The sequence below is a fragment of the Bemisia tabaci genome, chromosome 6, assembly GCF_918797505.1.
Source record: "Bemisia tabaci chromosome 6, PGI_BMITA_v3".
Taxonomy (NCBI): Eukaryota; Metazoa; Arthropoda; class Insecta; order Hemiptera; family Aleyrodidae; genus Bemisia; species Bemisia tabaci.
This window is the reverse complement of record NC_092798.1, coordinates 17,489,522-17,513,220: the sequence shown is the minus strand read 5'-3', so window position 1 is coordinate 17,513,220 and position 23,699 is coordinate 17,489,522. Positions and strand designations below refer to the sequence as shown.

The 23,699-nt window shown below is 36.6% G+C and overlaps 3 protein-coding genes across 3 annotated transcripts; 2 read left to right on the top strand and 1 right to left on the bottom strand.

Annotated features, from left to right (window-relative positions):
- Positions 1 to 1,796: 1,796 nt before the first annotated feature.
- On the top strand, positions 1,797 to 8,699 carry LOC140224882 (OV-16 antigen-like). Its single transcript, XM_072301866.1, has 5 exons — positions 1,797 to 2,590; positions 4,013 to 4,148; positions 6,269 to 6,406; positions 6,803 to 6,887; positions 7,326 to 8,699. The coding sequence occupies exons 1-5, from the start codon at positions 2,255 to 2,257 to the stop codon at positions 7,573 to 7,575; spliced, it is 945 nt and encodes a 314-aa protein (XP_072157967.1). The 5' UTR covers positions 1,797 to 2,254; the 3' UTR covers positions 7,576 to 8,699.
- Positions 7,689 to 15,200, bottom strand: PIG-S (phosphatidylinositol glycan anchor biosynthesis class S). The gene is made up of 10 exons (XM_072301865.1): positions 14,954 to 15,200; positions 14,528 to 14,660; positions 13,681 to 13,911; positions 12,841 to 13,044; positions 12,322 to 12,540; positions 11,617 to 11,799; positions 10,863 to 11,122; positions 10,488 to 10,604; positions 9,741 to 9,964; positions 7,689 to 8,838 (listed from the first exon to the last, which is right to left on the bottom strand). The coding sequence occupies exons 2-10, from the start codon at positions 14,580 to 14,582 to the stop codon at positions 8,736 to 8,738; spliced, it is 1,596 nt and encodes a 531-aa protein (XP_072157966.1). The 5' UTR covers positions 14,583 to 14,660; positions 14,954 to 15,200; the 3' UTR covers positions 7,689 to 8,735.
- A 167-nt stretch (positions 15,201 to 15,367) lies between these two features.
- On the top strand, positions 15,368 to 22,499 carry Nup50 (nuclear pore complex protein Nup50). Its single transcript, XM_019060326.2, has 6 exons — positions 15,368 to 15,539; positions 16,725 to 16,920; positions 17,486 to 17,817; positions 18,916 to 19,140; positions 19,745 to 20,570; positions 21,352 to 22,499. Exons 2-5 carry the CDS (start codon positions 16,768 to 16,770, stop codon positions 20,502 to 20,504), a joined length of 1,470 nt encoding a protein of 489 aa, XP_018915871.2. The 5' UTR covers positions 15,368 to 15,539; positions 16,725 to 16,767; the 3' UTR covers positions 20,505 to 20,570; positions 21,352 to 22,499.
- The last annotated feature ends 1,200 nt before the right edge of the window (positions 22,500 to 23,699 follow it).

Sequence of the window (23,699 nt, the reverse complement as noted above, 5' to 3'; positions counted from 1 at the left end):
CTCCGTTTTCTTAGATCTTGGAAGAGCCCGCTAGTATCCCCGCGCGTGAAGCGCTAAGTGCCTCTGAACTCAAAACGCCTTCAACTCCGTGTGTATGCAACACAGACATCTTCAGAGCTCGAATAGTTGCATCCAGGCGTTATAATGAAATTCGTTCAGTGGTCGTCGCATGCGCCACTACCTGAGGACGCCTTATACACCTTCACTTACTGCTAGCGTTACCGATTGTGTGTATTGTAGTAAAATATTACTGACTGGCTACCGGCAGAGCACAAAAGCTTGTACAAAAAACGTCTTACGTCATTAATTCTTTCAGTATCATCGAATTGGAGCCACAGCAGACTGGGCTCATAAAAAACAAATTAATGACAAAGTATTTAAAAAAAGTCGGTCTGAAGCTCCTACAGCAAAATCCTGTAGGTAAGGGGTCGACAAAAATTGATCACAAGCGCAACTGTTCCCTCGTAAAATGTTGATATTTTGATAAAATATTTCTTAAAAATATGAGGAGCTAGTCGCATTAGATACTTTACCATTAAAATAGATCCAATCAAAAGCCACCACGCCAAAATTAGAAAGAATGGGACAAATGCGCGTGAAATCCTGACTGCGAGGTCCATGATCTCATTTTCTTAGGCTCGATTGATCCAATTTGTGAGATTGCGGCAAAAAAAGACCCTTTAGTCCCTGGTAAAAATTGGCAGTAGAATCCGTGTTCCAAAATACCATAGACCTACAGCCGGCTGTAAGATTTCCAATAGCTTCTACGGCCGGCTACACAATTTCTTATAGCCTTTTATAGCCGATGGCGATTAAGCAATCAGCCAGGCGATAAAGTGTATGCTAAACGTTACTAATTACGGATGCTAGGACTTAATGAGTTTTTGGAACACTGCTCTCTTTTTGGGCCGTAGTATCTTGATTTATTTTGCGAGGAAAGCTCCGTACTTTTGATGGATGCCTGCCATTACTAATATATTAGAGCGCCTTCAGTTTCGTATGTACTGTGCAATACCTCTGGTGTGAAATAGTTGCTTCAAGCGCCGTGGCACGCTGCGGCGCGGCAGGCGGGCAGCCAGCGCGGAACGCGCATTGGCGCCTACAAACCTAACAGGGATACTTCACGCGTTGCGCAATGCTTGAAGTATCCCTGTTAGGTTTGTAGGCGCCAGTGCGTCGTCGCCGCGCCGCTCCGCTTTGTGTTAGGCTCTAATATTTAATCTGGCGGAGTCAGCGTTATTCAACTCATGATTTTGAAATTTTTGCACATCCTGTATGGATTATTCTCATTTTAATTGATGAAAAAAATATGTATTGAAGGAAAATATAATGTGTGTTTTGTAAATATTAAGGTGGTTCCGTATCAAACTTAATGATTTCCAAAGCACACGAATTTCTACACAATTTCTTATAGCCTTTTATAATCGATGGCGAAAAAGCAACAGCCAGACGATAAAGTGTACAGCCCAGCGATAGGAAATATAGCCCAGTAATTTTTTATCGCTTCGTATAGCCCGGCCGTATGATTTTCTCCGCATTCTACAGCCAGCTATATGATTTTCTGTAACCTTCTTTAGCCGGCTATAAGAATTCCTATGGTATTTTGAAAAGCAGCTCTTATCGCCAATTTTTACCAGGGATGGTCTTTTTCCTTGGAGGAGAAGGAGGGAATTAAGAGTTAGAGAGGAGAGAGGGGTATGCATAGTACAATGAACACGTCACAGGAAATTTCTGGACGTTATCGAAACAGCATTATCAGAACAATCGCCGATTACGACAAGAAATGAACGTTTCCTACAGTACTAAATCCAGTAGTGGAATTAATTTTGACGTGCGCGAGTATTGCCGGTATTTAATTTTTTCGGGAACATTTGAATTGATTCAAGTTTTAATTTATTTGCATTGAGGGTGACAAATCTTCACAATCCACCTTAAAAAACCTCCTCCGAGGTGAATCATACTTGGGACTCTTACTTACGGTACCTAACAAAGACAAATCCACCCGAGAAATCAACGAATTAAGTAACACGTGCGCAATTCGAAGTTCGCGGACGAAAACCGATTGTGTGAGGAAAATGCTTACTTGATCATTCGTCCCTCCCACTTCCACCATTATTATGTTCTTGAACAAACTGTTTTTATGCCGATTAGATGCGAAATCACAAACCGATATTGACTGAATGATCCCCCCCCCCCCCCCCCCCAATAATTTCATCGAAACAAAATCATTAAGACGTTCGCGATAGGAGAAAAGATGGTCATGAAATTTTCTCGAAGCTTCGGCTTCCCCTCAGCCGGATACAAAATTTGTTTGGCAGTGATTTTATGGAATATCGCTCCGAGCGTCAACGGGAACACAACACCTCATCATTCTGAACCTCAAAATGGAGCGAGTAAGAACGAAGGGCACGAATCACACGAACCGCACAATCCCACACCGACGATTGTTTCTCACGTAACCACACCTAACACCCCTAGAATCCAGCTGACCCTCCCTCCGATAATAACCCCTGCGGAGGTAAAACAGAAGCTTGAGGATCTGCTTGTTATACCTGATGTTATACATGACGCACCGCTACAAAGAGTTGATGTAAGTATATACATGCCTACAATCCACAAGTCTGTGCTGACGTGCTCAGGAAAAACGCCGCATGAGCCTTCAGGCGTTGCCAAATGGAGATGTTGCATGAAATGTGTGAGGAATTTGCGATTTGACTGTTGATTCTTATGTAAAATTTTGCGAGAAACACGATGTGGCCACTGGTTTGCTCTGAAATTAACTCCCAAGCTCAAAAAAAGCTCTCAAATTGAGGCAAAAATGGAGGGGATATCCCACCCTACCCTGAGAGTCCACTCTATCAAGACAAACTCTCCATGCAAAGATAGGGAGAAAATACATTGACAGGGTTGCCACTTTATTTGGGGATTCCAAAACTGTAAACACGGCAACCCTGCTAATGTATTTGCTCCCTATTTTTGCACGGAGAGTTTGTTTTGATGTAGAGGTGGACTCTCAGGGTAGGGTGAGATATCCCCTCCATTTTGGCCTCACTTTGAGAGCTTTTTTTGAGCTTGGGAGATGATTTCAGAGAAAATCAGTTGCACCATCGTGTTTCTCGCGAACTTTTACATATAAGAATTACCGGTCAAATCGCAAATTCCTCACACATGCAACATCTCCATTCCCATTTATGTAACACGAATTTCCTGGTAAACTTAAGAATATCCTTCTTCCAATTTTTCGGATAATGTTGTTTGTAATTTCACCTGAAGTTCCTGGAAATTTCAAGGGAAAATATTCATAACTTTTCTCAAAAATAAACATTTTATTGAAGGAAATTTGGCAAATCTCGAATGTTCATACGGCGTTCTTTCTTGGCACGGCAGTGTATCTTAGGTTGATGATTGTCACGGCTGTTAAAGAAAAAAGAGAGGAATCTTAATTTTTTTTTTTCAACGGTGTCAAAAAAGCACGTAAAAATTATGGCACTTAATTCTTCTTCGATTTATTCACCAATTTTGTCAATAAATTAAGAGAAACAGGTTAATATCCCTGCTCTAATCTAACCAATTGTGTACAAAAATCGCGATGCCGACGCAAATCGAGTCGATCTCTATTGTAATGAGTGTTTAGCGAAAGGGGGTCAAGTTAATTAGGAGGCGAAAAGTCTTGCCTGTTATTTGGTTGACAAGCAGAAATCTCCATGGGAGACAATTTACAATTCCCATTTACAAATTACATTTATTTCAATAAATTATCACTTCTTCTCGCAGTAAAATGAACTATTAATGGTGCTGCGTTTGGTTCGATCGACCACGCAACTAAATTAACTTCGGAGCAAAGCATAGAGGATCATTTGAAACTGAAGGCACTTTAGATTGAAAACGAATTTCTCTGCGGAGATCCTCTTCTTCGGGTATTTTACTCATGAGGATGTTGTTTGAAAATTTCTTGGATTTACTTTCCTACGAGAGGAGCCCGCAGTAAAATACTTTACACCAACTGTTCCAGGTCACTTACAAGCTGGGATTAGATATGCATTTTGCGAACATGGGGAATGTAATTCATGAAGATATCGTTTCAAAACCACCGATCTTACTTTACTGGAGGTGGAACCCGGGAGAGTATTTTACAGTGATAGTTACAGGTCAGTTTTCAAATACCTACGCCTATTTTCAAAGGTGAATGGATGTTATGGCGTGGGATCATTAATATCATACAGCGAGATTGAGCTGAGATGTCTAGAATTATTGAATTTTCCAATTCCCTAATCATTCCCTGATTTTCGTAGGAAAACTCCCGATGAAATCTAAAATCTCCTGTTTCTTTCTCTGAGATATTTCGAGGGAAGCCAAATTTTTCTCTGGAATTTGAAGCAAATATGTTGATTTTTTTCTGATCTTGTGGGTGATTCTATAGCGCCAAGTTAAGTAGAATATGCAAACCACCGAAATGGGCAATGTGGTCTAGGAGTGAAAAGAGAAGGAGTCGGCTGTAACCCTGATATTTCTGACGAATTTACAGATTTTCCTCGGAGATTTTTCGATTCGTCCGCAATTTCGAGGGAACTTCGCGGTAGCTTTTATTTTATTAAATTACTTTTATTATATTTCATGTGCAAGATGTTTAGATTAATGGAAACATAAGACGAGATTTTTCGTAAAGGGATTTTTCGTAATAAAGGGAGTGAGGGTGAGGGAGGGGGGAGAAAACTGCGTGATCAATTTTTCAAGAAACCCATGTAATTTCTACTACAATTCCAGTTCAAACATTTTAAAACGCGTGGTATCCAAAATCTAAGCGCAGATTCGGAATCCTCGCTAAAAATCATAGCGATTTCATGTAGACATAATTATGTTAGCATAGTGAGGAGGAAAGAGCGCTACCGATTCCATTATTCGTCACGGAATTAAACCCTTTTATCTATGCCGCATTGCCGCGGCCGCCCGAGATCTGCCCGGGTTTCACAGGTGCCATGCGCCGGCGCCTAATTTCGTCCCGAAGAATTCCTCTCACGATAAATTCTTCTTCTTCCTATGATGACCTACTCCCCCATTGGACTGGATACGTTAGAATCAGTGTTGCCACGTATAGCCTTTTTCCTTTATGCTATGCTGACGTATGACACATGAAAGTACAATGATTTTTAACGAGGAATCCGAATCTGAGCTTAGATTCTGGATACCACTCATTTTATATGTTGATTTGGTACCGCAATATGTTACATGTAGGAAAATTAACTTAAAATTGATCACGCATTTTTTATTTTTGGGGGGGGGGGGGGGGGTGTGCGTTCGTTAACGTGTGCGTTAGATAGCGGGTGCGGCCTAAAATGACATCTCGGCTTCTGGTATTTGGAGCGATTTTTGTCAAACTCGTTACATCAGGGGGTATTTATCGAGAGGAAACTTGAATTTTTATTCAAATTTTCACGATTCCATAATCCAAGATGGCGGACGTGGTCTAAAATGCTATCTCGGCTCCTGTTCGATCGATTTTAATGAACTCGATAGCAGGACTGCTTATCTTTTCAAAAAATAAAATGTTTGTAGCGGTTACGATTTTGCAAACGGAAAAACATATTATTTTTTTACTTTCGCTATCAATTCGATTAAACTCATTGGCGGCCGGGCTGGGCATTCTCTAACCCATTCTTATTTCTTTACACTTTAGCCGTTTTATTATTTAGACTAAAAATAGGAGCCATAGGCGAAACTAGAAGAAGCCTGGGTTGAGGGCCTGGCGGGTTTTGCCCCCCCTCCCCCCCGAAATCTACTTGGCACCCTCCAAAAAATATGAGAGTTCACTAAATAAGTGCGTATAACGTAACGCTCAAGTTTTACAATTTATTTTGACCAACCTTTTGGTTAGAAAAACTCCTGTCCTTGAGACAACTCTTTTTTTTTTTAAATTTTCCTAGAGAGGTCTCCTATACACCTCTTTGAAGCTTAGAGAGACTTTTGAATCCCTCCTTTTTGGAGCTGGTGAAGTCATTTAGACTCCTTTTCGTGGGGTATTTTCCTATGTCCCCCCCCCCCCCCAGATCCCTTGATGATGTGCTCTTTTGCTGGCCGCCCCCACAAATAGCTCCTAGTTCTACCCTGGAAAGGAGATCTGTGGATTGGTTATCAAACTTCTGAATCTTTGATTATCAGACAGTTGAAGACATTAACAATTATAAGAGAAGTATTTTTCCTGTCTGGACTTTTCCACTGAGGTAATATAAGTATATACATTTATTCACTTCTTGCATACTCTTCATTTCAGGCCCAGATGTACCTAACTCTGAACTGCCAACTGATGGTGAATGGAGGCATTGGATAGTCATGAATATTCCTGGAAATGATGTGACAAAAGGTCGCATTGTTAGAGATTATGTTGGCTTCCGCAATGAAACAGCTTTAGGTGAATACCTATTATTTTTGTAAAAGTACCCATAATTATTCTTCAGATTACTGATTAGTTTGGAAAAAATAAGTACAAACCACAATTCCGAAAATGTTTAGAGGGCTTATGACTGAGGATTCAGTTTAAACGAATAGGGGCGCATCAGAAGAGCTATCAAACAGAATCTTCTCATAAGTAATTTCTGTCAGGAAAATAAGGAGAGATTTGTGCGATATCACCTGAATTATTTATGAAAAAAGTTTTGGAGTTTCAATGAGAGTATAGTACTGAAGGAAGGGGCTAAAAAATTAAAAAAACTTTGAAGTAAAACATCGAGTGCATGTTCTAGACACCCAGTTACATGCAATGAAAGAACCCAGGGAGTAATGTAAGAAATTATTCTCCTTTTTTTAGGCATTCATAGGATGGTTTTCCTCGTCTTCAAACAGCCACGGCCATTCATAATATCTCCTGAAATAATACTGAGAAACAGCACTAGGTAAGACAATACCTCCGGGGAAAATGCTACACTTCATTATAAAGGATACCTAATTCAATTATTAAATAATTGAAATTTTCAAGAGAGCCTAAATTACTCAACCCCATAACTCAAAAGAGAAGAAGAATCTGAGAAGTTGCATTTACTTTCTTTAAAAAGAAGTTGCGATATCTGTGTCAGTAAAAGATGTAGGCATGACGGAGCAAGTACATTTACTATCAAAAGGAGTACTCAAAATAAGTATCTCAACTTTGAAAAATTACAGTAGCCACTTTGTCTGAAAGATTTTAAGCATGATTACTCTTTCACAAGATGATTCTATTATATTAAGAAAGACTTTCATGAAAACGCATTCTAAAATTTAGTCAAAATACCTGCTTTGCATCAACAGTGACACGACTAATGCATATTTCTAAGTTTTCATTAATTTCGTTTCAGTGCATACCGAGGATTTTTTTCAACCCGAAACTTTGTGCGCATGCACCATTTGGTTCCTGTTCCGGTTGCAGCAAACTTCATTCTGGTGAATTGCACCAACATCATTCATGACCCTGTCGCGTGGGCTGCTGTGACAACACACCAAACTACATGTGAGAGTAGAGAGCCCACAACTGTTGGAGTGACAACACAAAGATATGAGTATACAGCACAAGCAGAGGAAGTCACAGAGGACAAAAAACCAAAATAGAGGCAAGCTTAGCACCTCCAAAAATCAGCCCACATGAGCTGACCCCCAAGACAGTTAATTTTATCTCAAATAATGAGGCCACAGGAATAAATGAAAAAATTGAGTTCTAAAAGTAGACAAAGCAGACTCATTTATTAAGAAGTACCTGATGAAATCTATACAGCTAAGGATAAAGTTGATGAAAAGATCATTTAACCATTGAAATGAATAGCGAGAGAAATTTTCTTTCAAGGAAATTGAACTGTCCCTTCTGATTTGAACGATTTAGAGATATGTTGATACCTAGCAAAAGTATCCTGTTCTAAAAATGGAAAACACTGAGAGGAGAATGAATTGTTTTCCTCAGATTCTCAAGCTTGAGATTTTGGATTGAATACAAATTTAAAACAGTAAAGGAGCATCCTGTCTAATTTGTACCACATATAATTCACCCGCAAGGAACGATCACTCAACCATGAAAAAAACGAGAGCCTTCAATTCAATTTGTTGAAAGTCTTGTTTAATGGACGGAAAAACTTAAGTAGATTTTAAAGTTTTGTCACAAGGAGCTTATAGGATGATGACCAAATCTGCAAAAATATCACTTGACTTCAGCCAGATTTCTCAGAATCTTGAAGATTATTTCTAGCACTGCTTTAGCACAAATCAGTTTCCTTGAATATTTTTAAAAACATTAATATTTTACTTTTGACGAAACAGATAGTTTCTGATGACCAACAGATAATATCACAACGCAGGTTTTAAAAAAAAAGCAACAAATAATTGTATGTATTTGCCATGTTTCAGTTAGTAAGTGTATTTCAAAGTGTGTAATTATGTAAAAAAAAAAAAAAAGCGTACTGCAAGGGGTTCAAAGTTGTCAATTCAAAATTGTACCGGAAAATAAGACTCTAAAGGTCCCTACAAAAGGACCTTTGGAATTAAAAACTGCACATGGAAATATAATTAAATTTCTGCTCAAAAGTTCAGGAATTTACTCTACTGAAAAGGCAACATCCAACTCTACAGAGAAAGATAAAAATTATGACTAGTATTTATTCACTTACTGCACTCATGTTGCAGAGGTGCATAAGAAGTAATATACACTTATAATACATGTAAATACAAATATGTACAAAAAATAACTCACGGAGTAGTTATCATTAATTCCTAGTGGATTGCTATGACTTTTCTGCTTTTTTGCTGAACCATGGACGCATGCTCTTCATTGACAACAAGACAGGTATCATGATTGGTAGAAACAGTGGAATGTAAACAGCATACCTAAAAAAAGAAAGTAAAACCATGAGAGAGACAAATGAAACAGAGTGAATTTACAGTCGAATTATTAAAACTAATTGTAAGATCAAAAAACAACTCAGACAAATACATAATTCCATAATTAATTTAAAGTTTTATAATACTGTTGAACAGCTTCTGTTACAATTTGGTAAAGAAAGAGAAATAAAAAAAGTAAATAATTCCAGTATTCTCATTAAAGCATGAGAACTCTTTGATTTTCAAGGAGAAAACTGAGCGTGTGTTAAAAAATAGAGAGATACATGCCAGGTGGTCAGTTTATGCAGTAAACATCATAAAATTTAAAATTGCAAACCTAAGATTTCCTGCTTATCACACATTTAGTGAGACAAAACTGCAAGTTAATGATCTTATTTTGAATGTTGTAAAGAAGTATTTCAGAGTTTCCATAGAATTTTCATTTGCAAATTTACTGACTTTCTTTGATTTCTCTATGCCTTTATCAGGCTTTTCCCTCATTCCAAAATTTGGAAATTCTTCAACTTTTCCTGATTTTTGAAAAAAATTTGCGACTAAGTTTTGTTTTCTACTTTCTTGCATTTTATTACAATGCTGACTTCTGCTCAACTTTGGATAGAATTATCACTTTAACAATTTCATAACATATAATTGAGGCACTCAGAAGTTTCTTAAAAGGTACCATCAGTGAGTGGGAGTCAACAAGGTATGCATGAAATCCTCTGACCTTTCCAAGTCGCTGCCAATTCCCTGACTTTTCCGATTTTCTAGACTGTCAAAAACCGTGTTTTCGAATGTACACAGCCCTGACCCAAGTGCTATGTGAACACTACACTATACAGTAAAGGGGAGAAATTAATGAGTTCAAATTTAAAAATAACCAACTGATTTACAACTGCGATACTTACTTCTGATCATCTGGGAAATATAGCAATGCGAGCAAGGATGGATGAGTAAAAGCATACTCTGCTTTGTTAAATGCAATCTTGCTGAATTTTAAAGCTTCACTTGCATTGCTTGATTGCAAATTATTTATAACTTTTTCAGCAGCATCCACCGACTCACAAACAGCTTGGCTAACTTCTTCCGTTATTACTATGTTTGAAATTCTGTTCAACAAGCGTGCTAGAGACTGGGGAGAATAAATACAAGAAATTAATGTAGGATACACCAAACTCATTGGAGAAAACAAAACTTCGATGTTCTAAAATTAGAAATTTTCTCATTTGTAGGTCAGAAAAATAATTAGGTTAAAAAATCAATGATACAGGTGGTGACGAGATTATACATCAATGACAGATGTTTATACGTTCATATTTTGTATTCGAGTGTTTCACATTCAATATTTTCATGCTGTAATGAGAAAGGAAGTATCGTAGAAGATGCGATGTCTTAGTTAAACTTAAAACCAGAACTTATCATTCTTAATTTTATCTGCTTTCTGGTTGAGAATTCTATAAAACAAATCAAATGAACTAGACGATAAGAGCAAGCTAGATGCAAGCCTATTGTTTATAAAGTTTTTTTTTTCCATCTGTTTACATTCTTCTGAAAATTATTAATTTGTCACACACGATATTTTAGTCCCTTTTTGACCACCCGGCTAATACTTTGGTAGGTACAAGACCGACAAGAAAATTATTGTAGAATCTTACATTTAAAGTAAGCCTGGCAGCAGCAAATTGCTCAAGAGAACGGAGTCTGATTAAATAATCCAATTCCCATAGATTTAGCCGAGCATCCATAGAATTCAGAATGAGAGCATTTTTGGACTGCAACAAACAACATAAAAAATGAAATGTGAGGATCCTTGAATACATTGTGAGCAAATTATGATTTATTTTCCAGTGTTTATTCCACTGACTTTAAATAGAGCATAGAATGGTAAATCAGTAGATATTAGTCCAACTCATGCAGAGATTCATAAATTAAAATGTAAAATTCATATGTGAGGTGTTATGAATTTACACTAAAGCCTTTGAAAACGCAGCAAAATGGTTAAATCTGAAATTTTCTACACTTTTACTTACAAAATTTTGAAGGCCAAGTAGCATTCGAAGCAATGATAGGGCATCCGACATTACTTGATTGTCATTTGGCACATATGGTTCCGTTGAATTACAATTGCCAACATTGCCACTATCCTGTAAAAGCTGTATTCCGCCCCATCTAGCAGATAGCATAGCAGCTCCAACAGAGCCATCTGGTGACTCAAAGTATAACTGGTTGGATTGGCATGGAGTGGCGTACAGTACAAAATGAATACAAGGATGTTTCGCAACACCTGAACCTAGGAATAGTCAACACAAAAGAATAATATGAATACTGTGCTTCAAATGAGAGTAATACCTTAACAATTCAAAACAGCTATGTATGCCAAATTTTGAGATGATTAGATATTCAGCTTAAAAAGTTTATTTCGAGTGGGTCCTTCATCAAGTGTGGATAAGCAGGTTCTATTAGTACACTATCAAGATAGCACACAAAATTGAAGGAGTCTCGTTACCTCTGACTAAGCATCACTCAGAAAACTTTGTTTAAACTTATATTCAACTTATTTCACTAGAGTTCACAAAAACGTAACTCTTGTACAAAACTACCAAAAACTTCATTACCAAAATATCAGTTTACTCATAAACAAGAAAAAAACTCCAATTGATGTTTTTCATTTCTTAAGCTCTACACATCATGAATAACTAAGTTGAATAAAGGTATTTCTTAAATTTAAAGATAAGATTTCATTAAAAGTTGAATTGACAATATAAAGTTCATGATTATTCATACCTAATTTTTTCTCAAGTGGTGAGATCAAGTGAGGAAGATGTTTGTCTGACAAGATATGGGAGGGTCCTGGATCATTCCTGTTCTTTTTTGCAATTTGCTCAAGGTCAATAAAATGCAACCATTGAGATTTCAGGTTGAAATGAGCGATTGCTGACATCTGTTCCAGCAATGGAGCGATAAATTCTAAGAAACAGAAAAAAAACGGAGGAGATATCATTGAAAACGATCTTTTAGGAATAGAAAGTCTACATAATGAATATTAATCCAGATCAGTAAATGTTTGTACCCACAAACATGTTCATAAATTGACTTTAAAAAATATAAGAAGTGACTTGTAATAAGACAGATTTGAAAAGTCAAAATCAGAAAAAAAATATATGCTCCTTTAGAATGCAACAAGTTGCATAAATCTTTGAAACAGAGGTTAAATGATAATTGTCATTGCTTTTCAAAAGTTACAGGAATAGAAAAGTTGCCTTAAAAAATGGACCTGATTTTTCAATACGGAACTACCATTCCCGACACATTATGGAAGCAAGACAAGTGCTATTCATTTCCTAAAATAATCTTGAAATTTTTAATCCATATTTGTAACCAATTATAGAAACTTTTAAACAGAGATTGACAATGAGTGATAAAATTTTAAAAAAGAGGACTTTCTATCAATAGTTACTGTGATGAGTTCATTCAAATGAATTGACTTACCTGTCAATGTGCGTCTAATATTCCAGGTTCTTGCAACTGAATTTGGTTGTGAGCTAACAACAGAGAAAATTACATCATAATTTGTAGAGGTGCGAACTCTGTTTTTACTTGTTAAGCTCTTTGAAATAAAGCCCGGTTCAATCATAGCTTTCATTGAATCATACATTTCAGCTTCTTGCAATATAACATCCTTGAAAACCGCATGTAACTGTTCAATAGCTGTGGAAAAAACAAAACAAAATTACTTGTACAATTTTCCTTATTCAGCAGCTTAGTGGATAATGAAACTAATAATTTACACAAAGGTAAAAGGAAGGAAAGTGAGCGTTTATTGGGACAGTGTTGTGTACAAAATCAAAGAAAGGTTGGCGTATTCAATGAAATACTTTTTCATCTCTATTATCATGCTGTCTGCTTTAAATAGTGAAATTTAGTCAACATGGGTTTTAACTGCATATTACTTCTTCATAGAATGAGAGAGTATAAAGAAAGGAGGTACATAATAGAAATGTAACTTACAAGCAGAGGGTTTAAAATAAATTGTCCGATGGGCTCCCAAAGCAACTGCATGGGCAGTTTGAGGTAGATTGGAGGTTTCCAAGAGGAGGTATGAATTTACGTCATTTGAGTGAATTTCTTTCATATTTTCAAGGGCTGAGACATCTAGCCTGTCAATGTCATTCACATTGAGAGAAACTGGTTTTAAATTAACCTTAAATAATTCTGAAAAAATTAAAACCAATATAAATAATTCTATACAAATCGAACACAATATTGATGAAGTAAGGACCAGTGAGAATGAGCTTTTAAAAGTTCATTTCTGACAAAAGTAAAGAATCATAATTTTTCTTTTCATTGAAAAAATTATTCTAAATGGGTATTTGAAATACAGAGGCAAGATGAAAGGAAGATGAAGGAGGAAAGATGTTGCTAAGAAATGCCACAAGGCTGGCGTGGGCAGGAAAAAAATGCTTCAAGTCCCACTTTTTGGATTAATTAAAGGTGAAACACTCAGATTTGAAAAGTTATATTAAAATAACTCACTTTGAGGTGAATTTCTTCACAAAAATATTGAGGACAAAAATATTTTTAAGTTGTGTGAAAAAGATCATGTTTACAATTTTTCTAGCCTTCCTAAAATTCATATTTTTCACTGGCAATTATTTCAAAGGTATTTTCATGTCTAAATGTAAAGCTGGTAATGTAAACTCATTTCTACCCGCCATTATGATTCTTGCTTAGTTGAAGAATTTTTGTTGAAAGATTGATGATTATTAAGTAAATGACCATTGAGATTGTTACTTAAATTCCATAAAAAAAAAGAAAAAAAAAAAAGAGAAATACAAAGCAAGTAATTACCAGATGCATTGAGAAGGTTGCTCAAACCATTTACTATGTTTTGTGTTCTAGCTGGATCATGGGAGTGGACTGAAACATTGATAATGATGCTAAGACTAATGTCATTAAGCGCAACAATGCGAGCATTAGGAAGCGGATGACGTTTGACTTCTGTCATCTTCCACCAAAGAGGAACGCCCATGACTAACAGCACAAACGCAAAGGCAATAGCAGCACCCATTCTCAGGTTTCCTGAAATAAGAGAGATGACACTTTAATTATAGACATTAATTTACAAAATTTAAGGACTCATGATTAATTTTTTTGAAAAAAAATAGGGTCAAGATGAAATTGCCAATGCAATATTATGCCTAATTAGGTACCTATTAGCCAATCTGAAATATAGTAGGTAGCTTGGGGGGGGGGGGGGAAGACCATGCATTAGGTGCGCTCTTGATTGATGAGCAATTTTCCAATAGGGAGCATCGGGGAATCACACACGAGTCTCATGGTAGTTAAAATCATCAATGAAAATACGAATAATTGCCACTTTATGCCTTAGATTCATCATTGATGTTTTCCACCCATGTTTTAATGATACTTTTCAAATATGTAACATGAACTTCATACAAGGCTTTAACTTAAAATGTAAAGTCTATTAGCACATATGCTTCCTTATTCTCATTTTTAAACCCACAGAATCCAATTTTTGAAGAAGTTTTGATGAATCATGATTTGAATACCAAGCTGTCGACCTGTCTTAGAGGCCTCCGTCATTCTTAGTGGTCAAAACTTTCAACACTCTGCGTGTTGCAAATACAGATTCACAAAAGTTTACAAGCTTCAATTAGGTGCTTATTATACTTACTACTGGTGCTGTCCTCATCCATTTGCTCCTTAGACTTTGATGGTTTTGATTCCATGATGAGAGATATTTATTGTTGGCTATCAATGTCGGTCACTTATAATTAGACTTTGAGAGATACATTCATTGCGTCAGTCTAGAACAAAAAAAAAAAAAAAAAAAATGATTTCGATTGGAGAAAACAAATTGTCAGAGAAATAGATATGAGAGCTGTTCAAGTACCTATATTACTTTGATATTTGAAGGTCTGTTGGGAATTTCCAGCCCCTACCAAGGACCGTTATCCTCTCTACTTTACTTGCTAATTGTGTGACATTATTTGAGACATTCCAAAAATGGAACAGAGGTAATAAGCGGAAAAAAGAAAGATTGATTACTTGCAAATCAAATGATGATGATATGAAGATATAATCTCAAAATTTTCATTACCAACTGAAATTTTTGTTGTCATAACGCTTCAGAGGGACCACATTAAATTACTTTGAATTGTGTTGTTTTGCTGATCATCACAACATAATAAAAAAATTTGTGGAGCTTGTGAAATTGGGTTATAAACTGTGTTCAAAGAGCGATCCAGTTTTGAGAGAGAAACATGAGTAAAGCTGTAAAAGAAGGTGAAAAACTAAAAAAAGACACTCCCGAGTCTGAGTGAATGGTGAAGCTCACATTTTGTTTACATTGTAAAACATAACCTTTCTATTTGAAAATCAAGTTTAGGGTTTGCAGACAAGCACTCAATGGTGTTAGCTTCCGAATAACAGCATGGAGTAGAGGGAGTATTTACGGAAAAGGCACACAGTTGCACCGCTGTGATTACCGATCGCGAAGACCCTTCTCTGCAGGACGATAATATCAAAGCGGGAAGTGCAATTGACCTAACCTCTTTTAGTTCGACAGCTCAGTTTACAAATTTTCTCATGCCTAAGTTGTAATTAGCCAATCGGTTAGCTATTGTGTGGTTTTCTGTTTTCTTCTCTGCATAAAATTCATTTTCCTTTAGCTAAATTCATTCCTGGTGAGTATCTACCTGCTTGCTCCTTTACTTTTATGTCTACTACATTGTCAGCGTACATGTTGTTCTCTCCCAGGAGGCGCAAGTTATCACTGAAGAAATTGTTTTAGTTTGCCTCCTCCTCCGAGCCTTACAATATTGTCATTCCTTTTTTCTAAAATCAAGTTGCGCTTCCACAAGTGTAAAACAGTGATAAGATTTCATCCAAACTTGATGTTGATACCTCAGACACAGGGCCCTGGCGATAGGGGCTATCCTACAATGCCAGACAGCAGGCACTACAGTAAAAAACATCTGATTTGATGAGCCGTTCTCGAAAGCTCTGATGATTCATGCTAACCAAAGCCCATCAGAAATTCATCTGTATTTTGTCTCCAGCAGGATTGCCTGAAACCATTTTGTAATCCCATTTGATATTAACTGATGCGCAAAGGTAAATTTGAAAGTTGATGCATTTATAATGTTCAATGTCAGTAACTTACGGCGCTGTATAACAAGCAGGAATGGAAGCATCAGTAGTTCTCTAAGGTAGATTGGTGGAGGATTGATTGGACGTGTTGTAGATAGTTGGTCGAGGGGGCTGTTCACTTATTGGCAGGGCCCTTACTCCCCAATCTTTTGGGAGGAAATAATCCAAATTTTGTCAGTTTCAACCACTTTGCACTTAGATGCTAATAATTTGAAGGCCCTGAAATAGTGTTCAGAATGTCAACAATTCAATTGCGTGTGTTTCAAGGCAGGGCAGAACATTACTACTGTTGCCGAATAGCAAGGATCTCAACTGCTGAACAATCATAGATTTCCCAGCTCTCCTCTATCTGGAACAATGCGTCATTCTAATAATTATTTCTCAATGCTCTGCCGTTATCTCGTCACTATCAGAAGTGACTGATTTGCAGTTTCAGACACTTTCAGTGCAGGACTTTGAAAAAGAGCCATGTAATGAATGTTTCAAGAAAGTTGTTTCAAGAAGTTTCACGCAAGTTCACGCCAAATAAGTTCACCCTCTCTTAGAGTGTAACTCACAGTCTGCAATTGATTCTTGCATTTACTTTCAATGCTAAAATGAAGACAGCTGATCCTTTAGGGTTTTTCAAAAGTGCTGAAACTTATTCAGCGTGGACTCTATTGAAAACCTAATTGATAAGTACATGTTCTCACCGTTTTTGTATACTTCTTTATTTTTAGGTTCCTTTGGAAAAGTCTAGAAGTTTAATAGAGGATAAGTAAGATGGCAAAACGAAAAGGAATGAAACCACTTAACTTGGACTGCTCAGACGACAGTGAACCAGAAGAACCCGGCTCTCCTGTGCGAGCCAGTGAGGCAGAACTGAAGAACAGAGTCGTCAAAGTTGCACGTAGACGCCTAACAAAGCAACCACCAGTGAGTAAATAATTATTTACTCTCAAATAATTTTTTACGAGATCGTCAAAATGGTTGTGGACTGAAGTGGTTCTATGAGTCAAAAGTTGAAATTACTCTCCTTAAATATCACACTATCATTCTGTTTTTAAAATAATAATTTTAAATTGTTTCACAGTAATGGTTACATTTTTTTAAAATGAGTCAAGCTCATTGACGGTTGCATATTTATGACGCATTACGAGGTGCACTCCCCACGGTATCTTGGTTTGCAATATTGTGGACCTCCTGCCATACTTTATTTTCTAAATAGAAAACTACTCAACCTTCCTTGGAAACTTTGATAGTTTTTTTTTTCTTTGTGAAGAATATTCTCTGAAAATTTCAAGCCATGATTTTAGTTCAGTCTCTTTTTAAAAAATAAAATAGGAATGGAGATTTTGAAGTTTCACCGTGGATATGTTTTAACATGAAAATGATGGAACTACTATGATGCGTTACTCTTACATTCCTTCAAAAAGAAACATGCCTTTTTGAGTGATAGAAAATTAGAACGATTTGTCGTTATAATATTCCCTGTTTATAGGCAGGTGGAGTTTTTGGATCCTTAAGTGCTGCAGCATGTCTCAAGTCGCAACCGCAAATAAATCTGGAATCAACATTTGCATTCCTCAAGAAAGGTGGCACAGGAACGTCGGCGCCGGTTTCTGGCATTGGTGCTTTTAATGCTCTCAACGGGAATTCATCCTCAAATGCAGAGAAAAGTATCCAATCTTCCAAAAGTTCTACTCCGCTCCCTAAAACTGATTCATCTTTTAAAATGGCAAGGACAGACATCGTTGAACCAAGTTTGAAACGTGATAACAATCAACCTCCTGTGAAGTCCAACCAATCTGTGTCAGCCAATGGAGACGAAAAGTAAGGAACCATTTAAATTGGTCTGTTTTTGACAGATAATTCAAGTTTGTATCTCTCATAAACTTTCTGATTCCTCTTTGGTCAAACAAGAATCGTGTCTTTTATTAGAGACAGAGATTAAAGATTAAACCCTATTTTAATGAATTATTAGGTGTTGATAAGTTACCAAGCTGGGTTTAAGTTGGATGAAATCCCCTTCTGAAAATCTAAGAAAGTTTCTAATGGAAGAAGTGTTAATTTTTTTCTCTTATTTATTTTATTTTTTTTTATTTTTTTGCGCTATCAAAACAAACGATTAGTGATATTTCAAATAATAAATGCTCTATACATGTACTGACAGGAAAACAAGCCATAAACTCTCCAATACGCACATATTAGAATTTACAGCTTGTTTCTTCTCTAGCACATGTTCAGAATGCTAGAGGTGGAGCACCTAGATGCTACAGGTGGAAGGAGTTTGGCGTGTAGAGAGTAGTTAGGGAAAAGGAGAAAATTAGATTAACTGGTTACGGATTGGCTGGATCTGGTCTGCAAGCAGATGGGATTAGCCCTTGAGGGCTATTTAAATAAAAAATAAAAAAAAAGAAAAAAAAAAGGCCCTCCATGAGTGCAGTGACACTTAATTGTCACTCAAAATTGCCAAAAATGGATTATGGTCAGTATTTGCGGGAAGCATTTCAAATTGAATATTTTTAGTTATAATATTTGAATCGGTTTTTGGTAGACGGGCGTAAGTCCAAAAATTCATGAGACCTGACTTTTGTTGATCATTCAGGGCCCCAAGGCTCATGAGTTTTTGGACTTCCGCCTGTTTAACAGGAACTGGAAAATCATTTTTTTTTATCAAAAATTGAATTATATAATCTGTCTGTCGAATGCCGACTTTCCTCACAAGGAAATGTAAATTCCTAAAGCAAAAAGGAGCTAGATAATGATTACTTGCAATGCGCTCTGCCTAGCTTGTATCTTTGCAGGCCATACCACCAGCCACGAAAGAATGTGAATTGCCAACTCTTGAAAAATCTTCACTGCTGCTCTAGTTATTCGCGTTACTTACAAAGATGAATCAACAATTTTTCCTTCTTCATTTTGTTTCAGGGTTTCATCGTCTGTAGATGTTAAAGATCTTTGTGCAAAAGATTCAACCAATCCAATCCTTGAGCAGGTGAAAATTTTGAATATTGAGTGTCTCCAATGGGCTCAACAGCATATCGATGAAGATCCCATGAGTGATCTCAGGCCTGTCTTTAAGGATTACAATCAATATTTTGAATCGATTCTGCAAGAATATCATAAAGCTGAAGCCAGCAAACCAAAAGAGTCGTAAGTGTTAAAACTAGCATATTTCAGTGTAAATCATATTTTACGCAAAATTTCAAAGAGTATACATGGTACAGAGGTTTTTGGTTTGCACCTAGTCTAGTCCATCGGTGCAGTTGTCAAATTTTGGATACTTGGTTGATTATTTTAAGATTTTCAAGCTTTACTTTGCTCAGAGCTATGGTGTCAACAAACTTGAAAGTTCAGTTTTAGAAACATTAACAACCCATTGAGCCCCTAAAGCTAAATCTCACACGCCTTTAGCAATAATGAGCCATACTGCATTACTAGTGTCCAGATTCAAAGCTATTAGACTATCTCTTTCATTAATTTCTGATTTCCTCTCACTCATGTACTTTCATAATAATTAATTTAATGAAAAAAGTTTGAATCCAAGTCATCTTGGCTCACAATGCATGTAAAATGAAAAGATAGAAATTTGGATAGAAATGCAAGAAGTATGTTTTAGATAAAAAATGTACACCATTTTATATACAGTTAGTCAGAGTTCTTAATTTTTAACCTGTCTTTTTGCTTGTATTTGAGTTTCCTCTCAATTAGTTATAACTTAGCATAATTTTCGTATTATTTTTCTTTCTCTTTTTAGAAATGCATCATCAGAAACTCTAGCCAAGCTTCAAAACCACATCAAGACAAAGAATCAAGCAGAAAATAATAAAGATAGCGATAAAACGGAAGGTTCTAGTTCAAGTAACAATTTTTACAGCCCAGACTCAAATGCTGAGATGAAAAGCAAAATCTCTCAAAGCCTAAATCGCCTTAGCTACTTTTCATCCCTCCTCGATAAAAATAATAGTTCTAGCGAAACAAATTCTGATTCGATACCTACACCTCAGGTTTCATCACCATCCATCCAAAAAGCTCCGGATGCCACTCCAAAAATATCCAACCCGATTAGCTCACCCAAATCCGAATCAAATAAAAAAGTAGAGTTCTCATTTGGTCGTCCCTCTAGTGACTCTCCAAAACCACCAACTTTCCCTATCAGTTCACCCAAATCCGACTCAACTCCAAAAGTAGATTTTTCATTTGGTCGCCCGTCGAGTGATTCACCAAAACTGTCAAATTTTGCTGATTCAGCAGACAAGTCTGCAACCTCTGAAACAGCTGGAGGCAGCTTTTTGAAAATGCCAGCAGTAGCAAACAACTGTTTCTCTAATCCGCAACCACAGTCTTTCACCAACTCAAATTTATTCGCCAAGGATTCGGCTGATTCCAAATCCAAATTCGGGTCTATTTTTGGGAATACAGCTCCCACGCCTTCGATCTTTGGTTCGACTCCCTCACCGTTCGGCTCATCGAAGCACAACTGCGGAGGCTTCGCAAAAGGAGGAGGAAGGAGATGATGATGATCAGCCGCCTGTCGTTGAGGTCAAACCGATGATCGAGGAAGGAGCCAAGTACACCACTAGGTAAGACTTCCTTCAGATGTTCACCTCTGTGCTTCTACAACCAAATCCCTCTTTAAGTACAGTAATTGCCAGGCAATTTTCTTTCGTATATATCATGAGGCCAAAGTTTTCTTCATTAACCCTACGGGCCCTTATCAGGAGGATATCGATGGCCAAAGTGCAAAACCACTCATCTCCGTTTGCAACGTTCCAGAATTCCTGTCATACGTAATTTTTTCTATGGAAAAATAGTCTACGTAATTTCTCAAAAACCTCCTTGATTTTTCCTGTGTGTTGGAAGAATATGCCGTAAAAATTTCAAGCTACAAATTTGGCTTGTTCCTCTTTGGAAAAATAAAATAGGAGCGGAAAATTTTGAAAATGCAATGGATTTACATCGTTTTGCACTTTAGCTATCATTTATACTTGTGATGAGGCAGATAAGATCAAAGTTGAAAATCCTGCTATAGCTGGTCGCTTAGGCATGCAATAATTTTATAGGGGGTGCCATCTGGTGGTGATTAAAGGTTTTTAAAATTTATTAAGTAAAATAAAAAATTAGAATTTAACATGCTGAAAACTAGCATCCTAGCACTGTGAATGGTAAACTTCTGCGACCTTTCTCAGAACCATAAATATTTAATAGGTTGAACCAAGAAGACACAGAATGGACAATTCAAACTGAGCAAGATCTCTGCTCCCTTGAATGTGTATAATTTCTCAGGTTTTGTATGTTTTCTCTCTTTTAAGCAGCGAATTTTTCAGATTCACAGCTTATTAAATGAAATGGTTTATTTTGCAGGTGTAAGGTTTTCATTAAGAAAGAAGACAACTCGTACGGAGACAAAGGTGTGGGAACCTTGTCTTTAAAAGGCCTTGAAAACTCCGACAAATCTCAGCTTGTGGTGAGAGCAGAATCAACTTTGGGGAATATTCTTGTAAATGTGCTACTTTCAAAAGATCTCCCCATCCAACGCACTGGAAAGAATAACGTCCTGATAGTTTGTCTGCCCACCCCTGATTGTGAGCCACCTCCAAAGGTTGTCCTCTTGCGTGTGAAAACAGAAGATGATGCTGATAAACTTTGTGAAGTGTTGAAGAATGCCCAAGCGTAAATGTTCAGTAAGTAATTGTAGAATCCATCATCAGTAATTGTACATCACAATTGAACATTTTGCGTGCAAACTGCAAATTGTGAGCTGCTTTCAATTGTTGTATGCTCGCATGTAAAAAGAAGTGTCAAAATCTGTAGAATTCTGAATCTGTAGAATTTATAGAATTCTGAGAAATTTTTTGCGCATGGAAACAACTTCACAAGATTTGTTTACTCTCAATGTTATACATTTTTTAAAAATAATTTTTAAGGGAAGACAACGGCTTTGGTTCTAAGAACATGCAAGTATCATCTTTTTATTTAATTTTTCTAATGTCCCTAAATTATAATTCAAAAGACTGGTATTTTACTAATTTTACTATGGGAAGTTAAATTTTTTTAAAACCAAAAAATATTTTCCAGGGCTGTAAAATTTCCAATGGCGGATTTATTAAAGTACTCTGTAAAAGGGAGAGATCATAACTTAGATCCTTGAGTTGTAAGAACATTTCAAGGGAAAATTGTGAACAGATATGCTCTCAAGCTCTCTGAATGTAATTTGTTACACATGGTTTAAATGGTAGTGATCGCAGTTTCTACCATTAATAAAAATTATGATTTTAACTAAAATTTTGTGCGCTCAATTGATGTTCTTTGTACACTTTTTAAGGTTGTTAAAAAGTCTAATGCTCCTCCAAACAAAAACACTTGTTCAGAAACCTCACAACTAAAGGGCATATTGGCTAGAAAAAAATATTTCAGTGATGGGTTTCTGTTGGATAAGCATTTAAAAATTTGCTGCAATGTCAGTAATGGATATGTTCAAATAAAAATAAAAAATGAAAATTATTCATCGATTTTTTTCTTATTTTCTTTCTTTTTCCATTTCATTAATTTTCCCTAATAAACATGTAAATTATGCAGACACTCATCATCAAACTTCCAGTAAACTTTACCAGCTCATAGGAATAAATAAAATCAACCGAATATTTTTTCTTTTTGTATTTGTGTCAGGTGACAGGGCAATTTTCAAATCTACAGAAATTACGTTTTTTACAGATACCTACACAATAATTAAATAAAAATCGATACATCAATAATGAAGTTTTTCCCCGCAAATTCTCTATTTTCTCACATTTTAACACTACCTGGGGAACCATTTTTCTGTTAACTACGATCAGAATGGAAAGTTGAAACTGAACTAACTTCCCCTCAACCTGAGGATTGCAGAGCAGCCAGCTAGTAAGACTAAAATTGAGTAGTAGGTCTTTAAAGTGGAGAACCGAGAGACAAATGCTCCTTTCAATGTTTCCGAGAACACAGCTCCCTCTAAACCAAGGCAAAACCCAATGGCCCAATGGGCCGAAATGAGGCTCATTGAGGGAAGGAGGGGATTAAAGAATGTCAACAAAGTGCATTACATACTTTATGAACGCTACCATAGACGCTATTAGTGCCATGTCACAGGAAAGCGATATATATATTATATACATACATCGATTTTTTTTTGCATTGGTAGCATTGAAAGAGGTTATGCCAATGTTATTGTTTGGATCCAATCCGATATAATGGAGAATCCCTATGATTACGTCGCTACTAACAGCGTCTATGGCGTGATATCACTTCTCAGGGAAGGGGGGGGGGGGGGGTCAAAAATACTAAATTTTAACGTCAGTAATTTAAGACAGGTGAAAAGCTAAGATTTTCCTTCATTTCCGCGTGATACCACATCACATCCCTCCTCTGGAGTTCGGATAGTGCACGCTTGATTTAAGACTTAAGAGTTCAATGATTTCATGAACGACATTTGAGATAGGTGAAAGCCTAAGATTTTCCTTCATTTCCGCGTGATACCACATCACATGCCTACTCCGGAGGTTTAATTGTTGCGCGCTTGATCATCAGCATTCAACGATGCGAGCATAATACCTGTTCTCAAGCGTCAGTACCTAATTTGAGAGTCTCAAATTACTGACGCTTTAAATGCACAGTTTTAAAAAAGAAGCGATTTCTTACATGTACCAGTGAGATCTACATATCTATCAGGTCAATTCTCA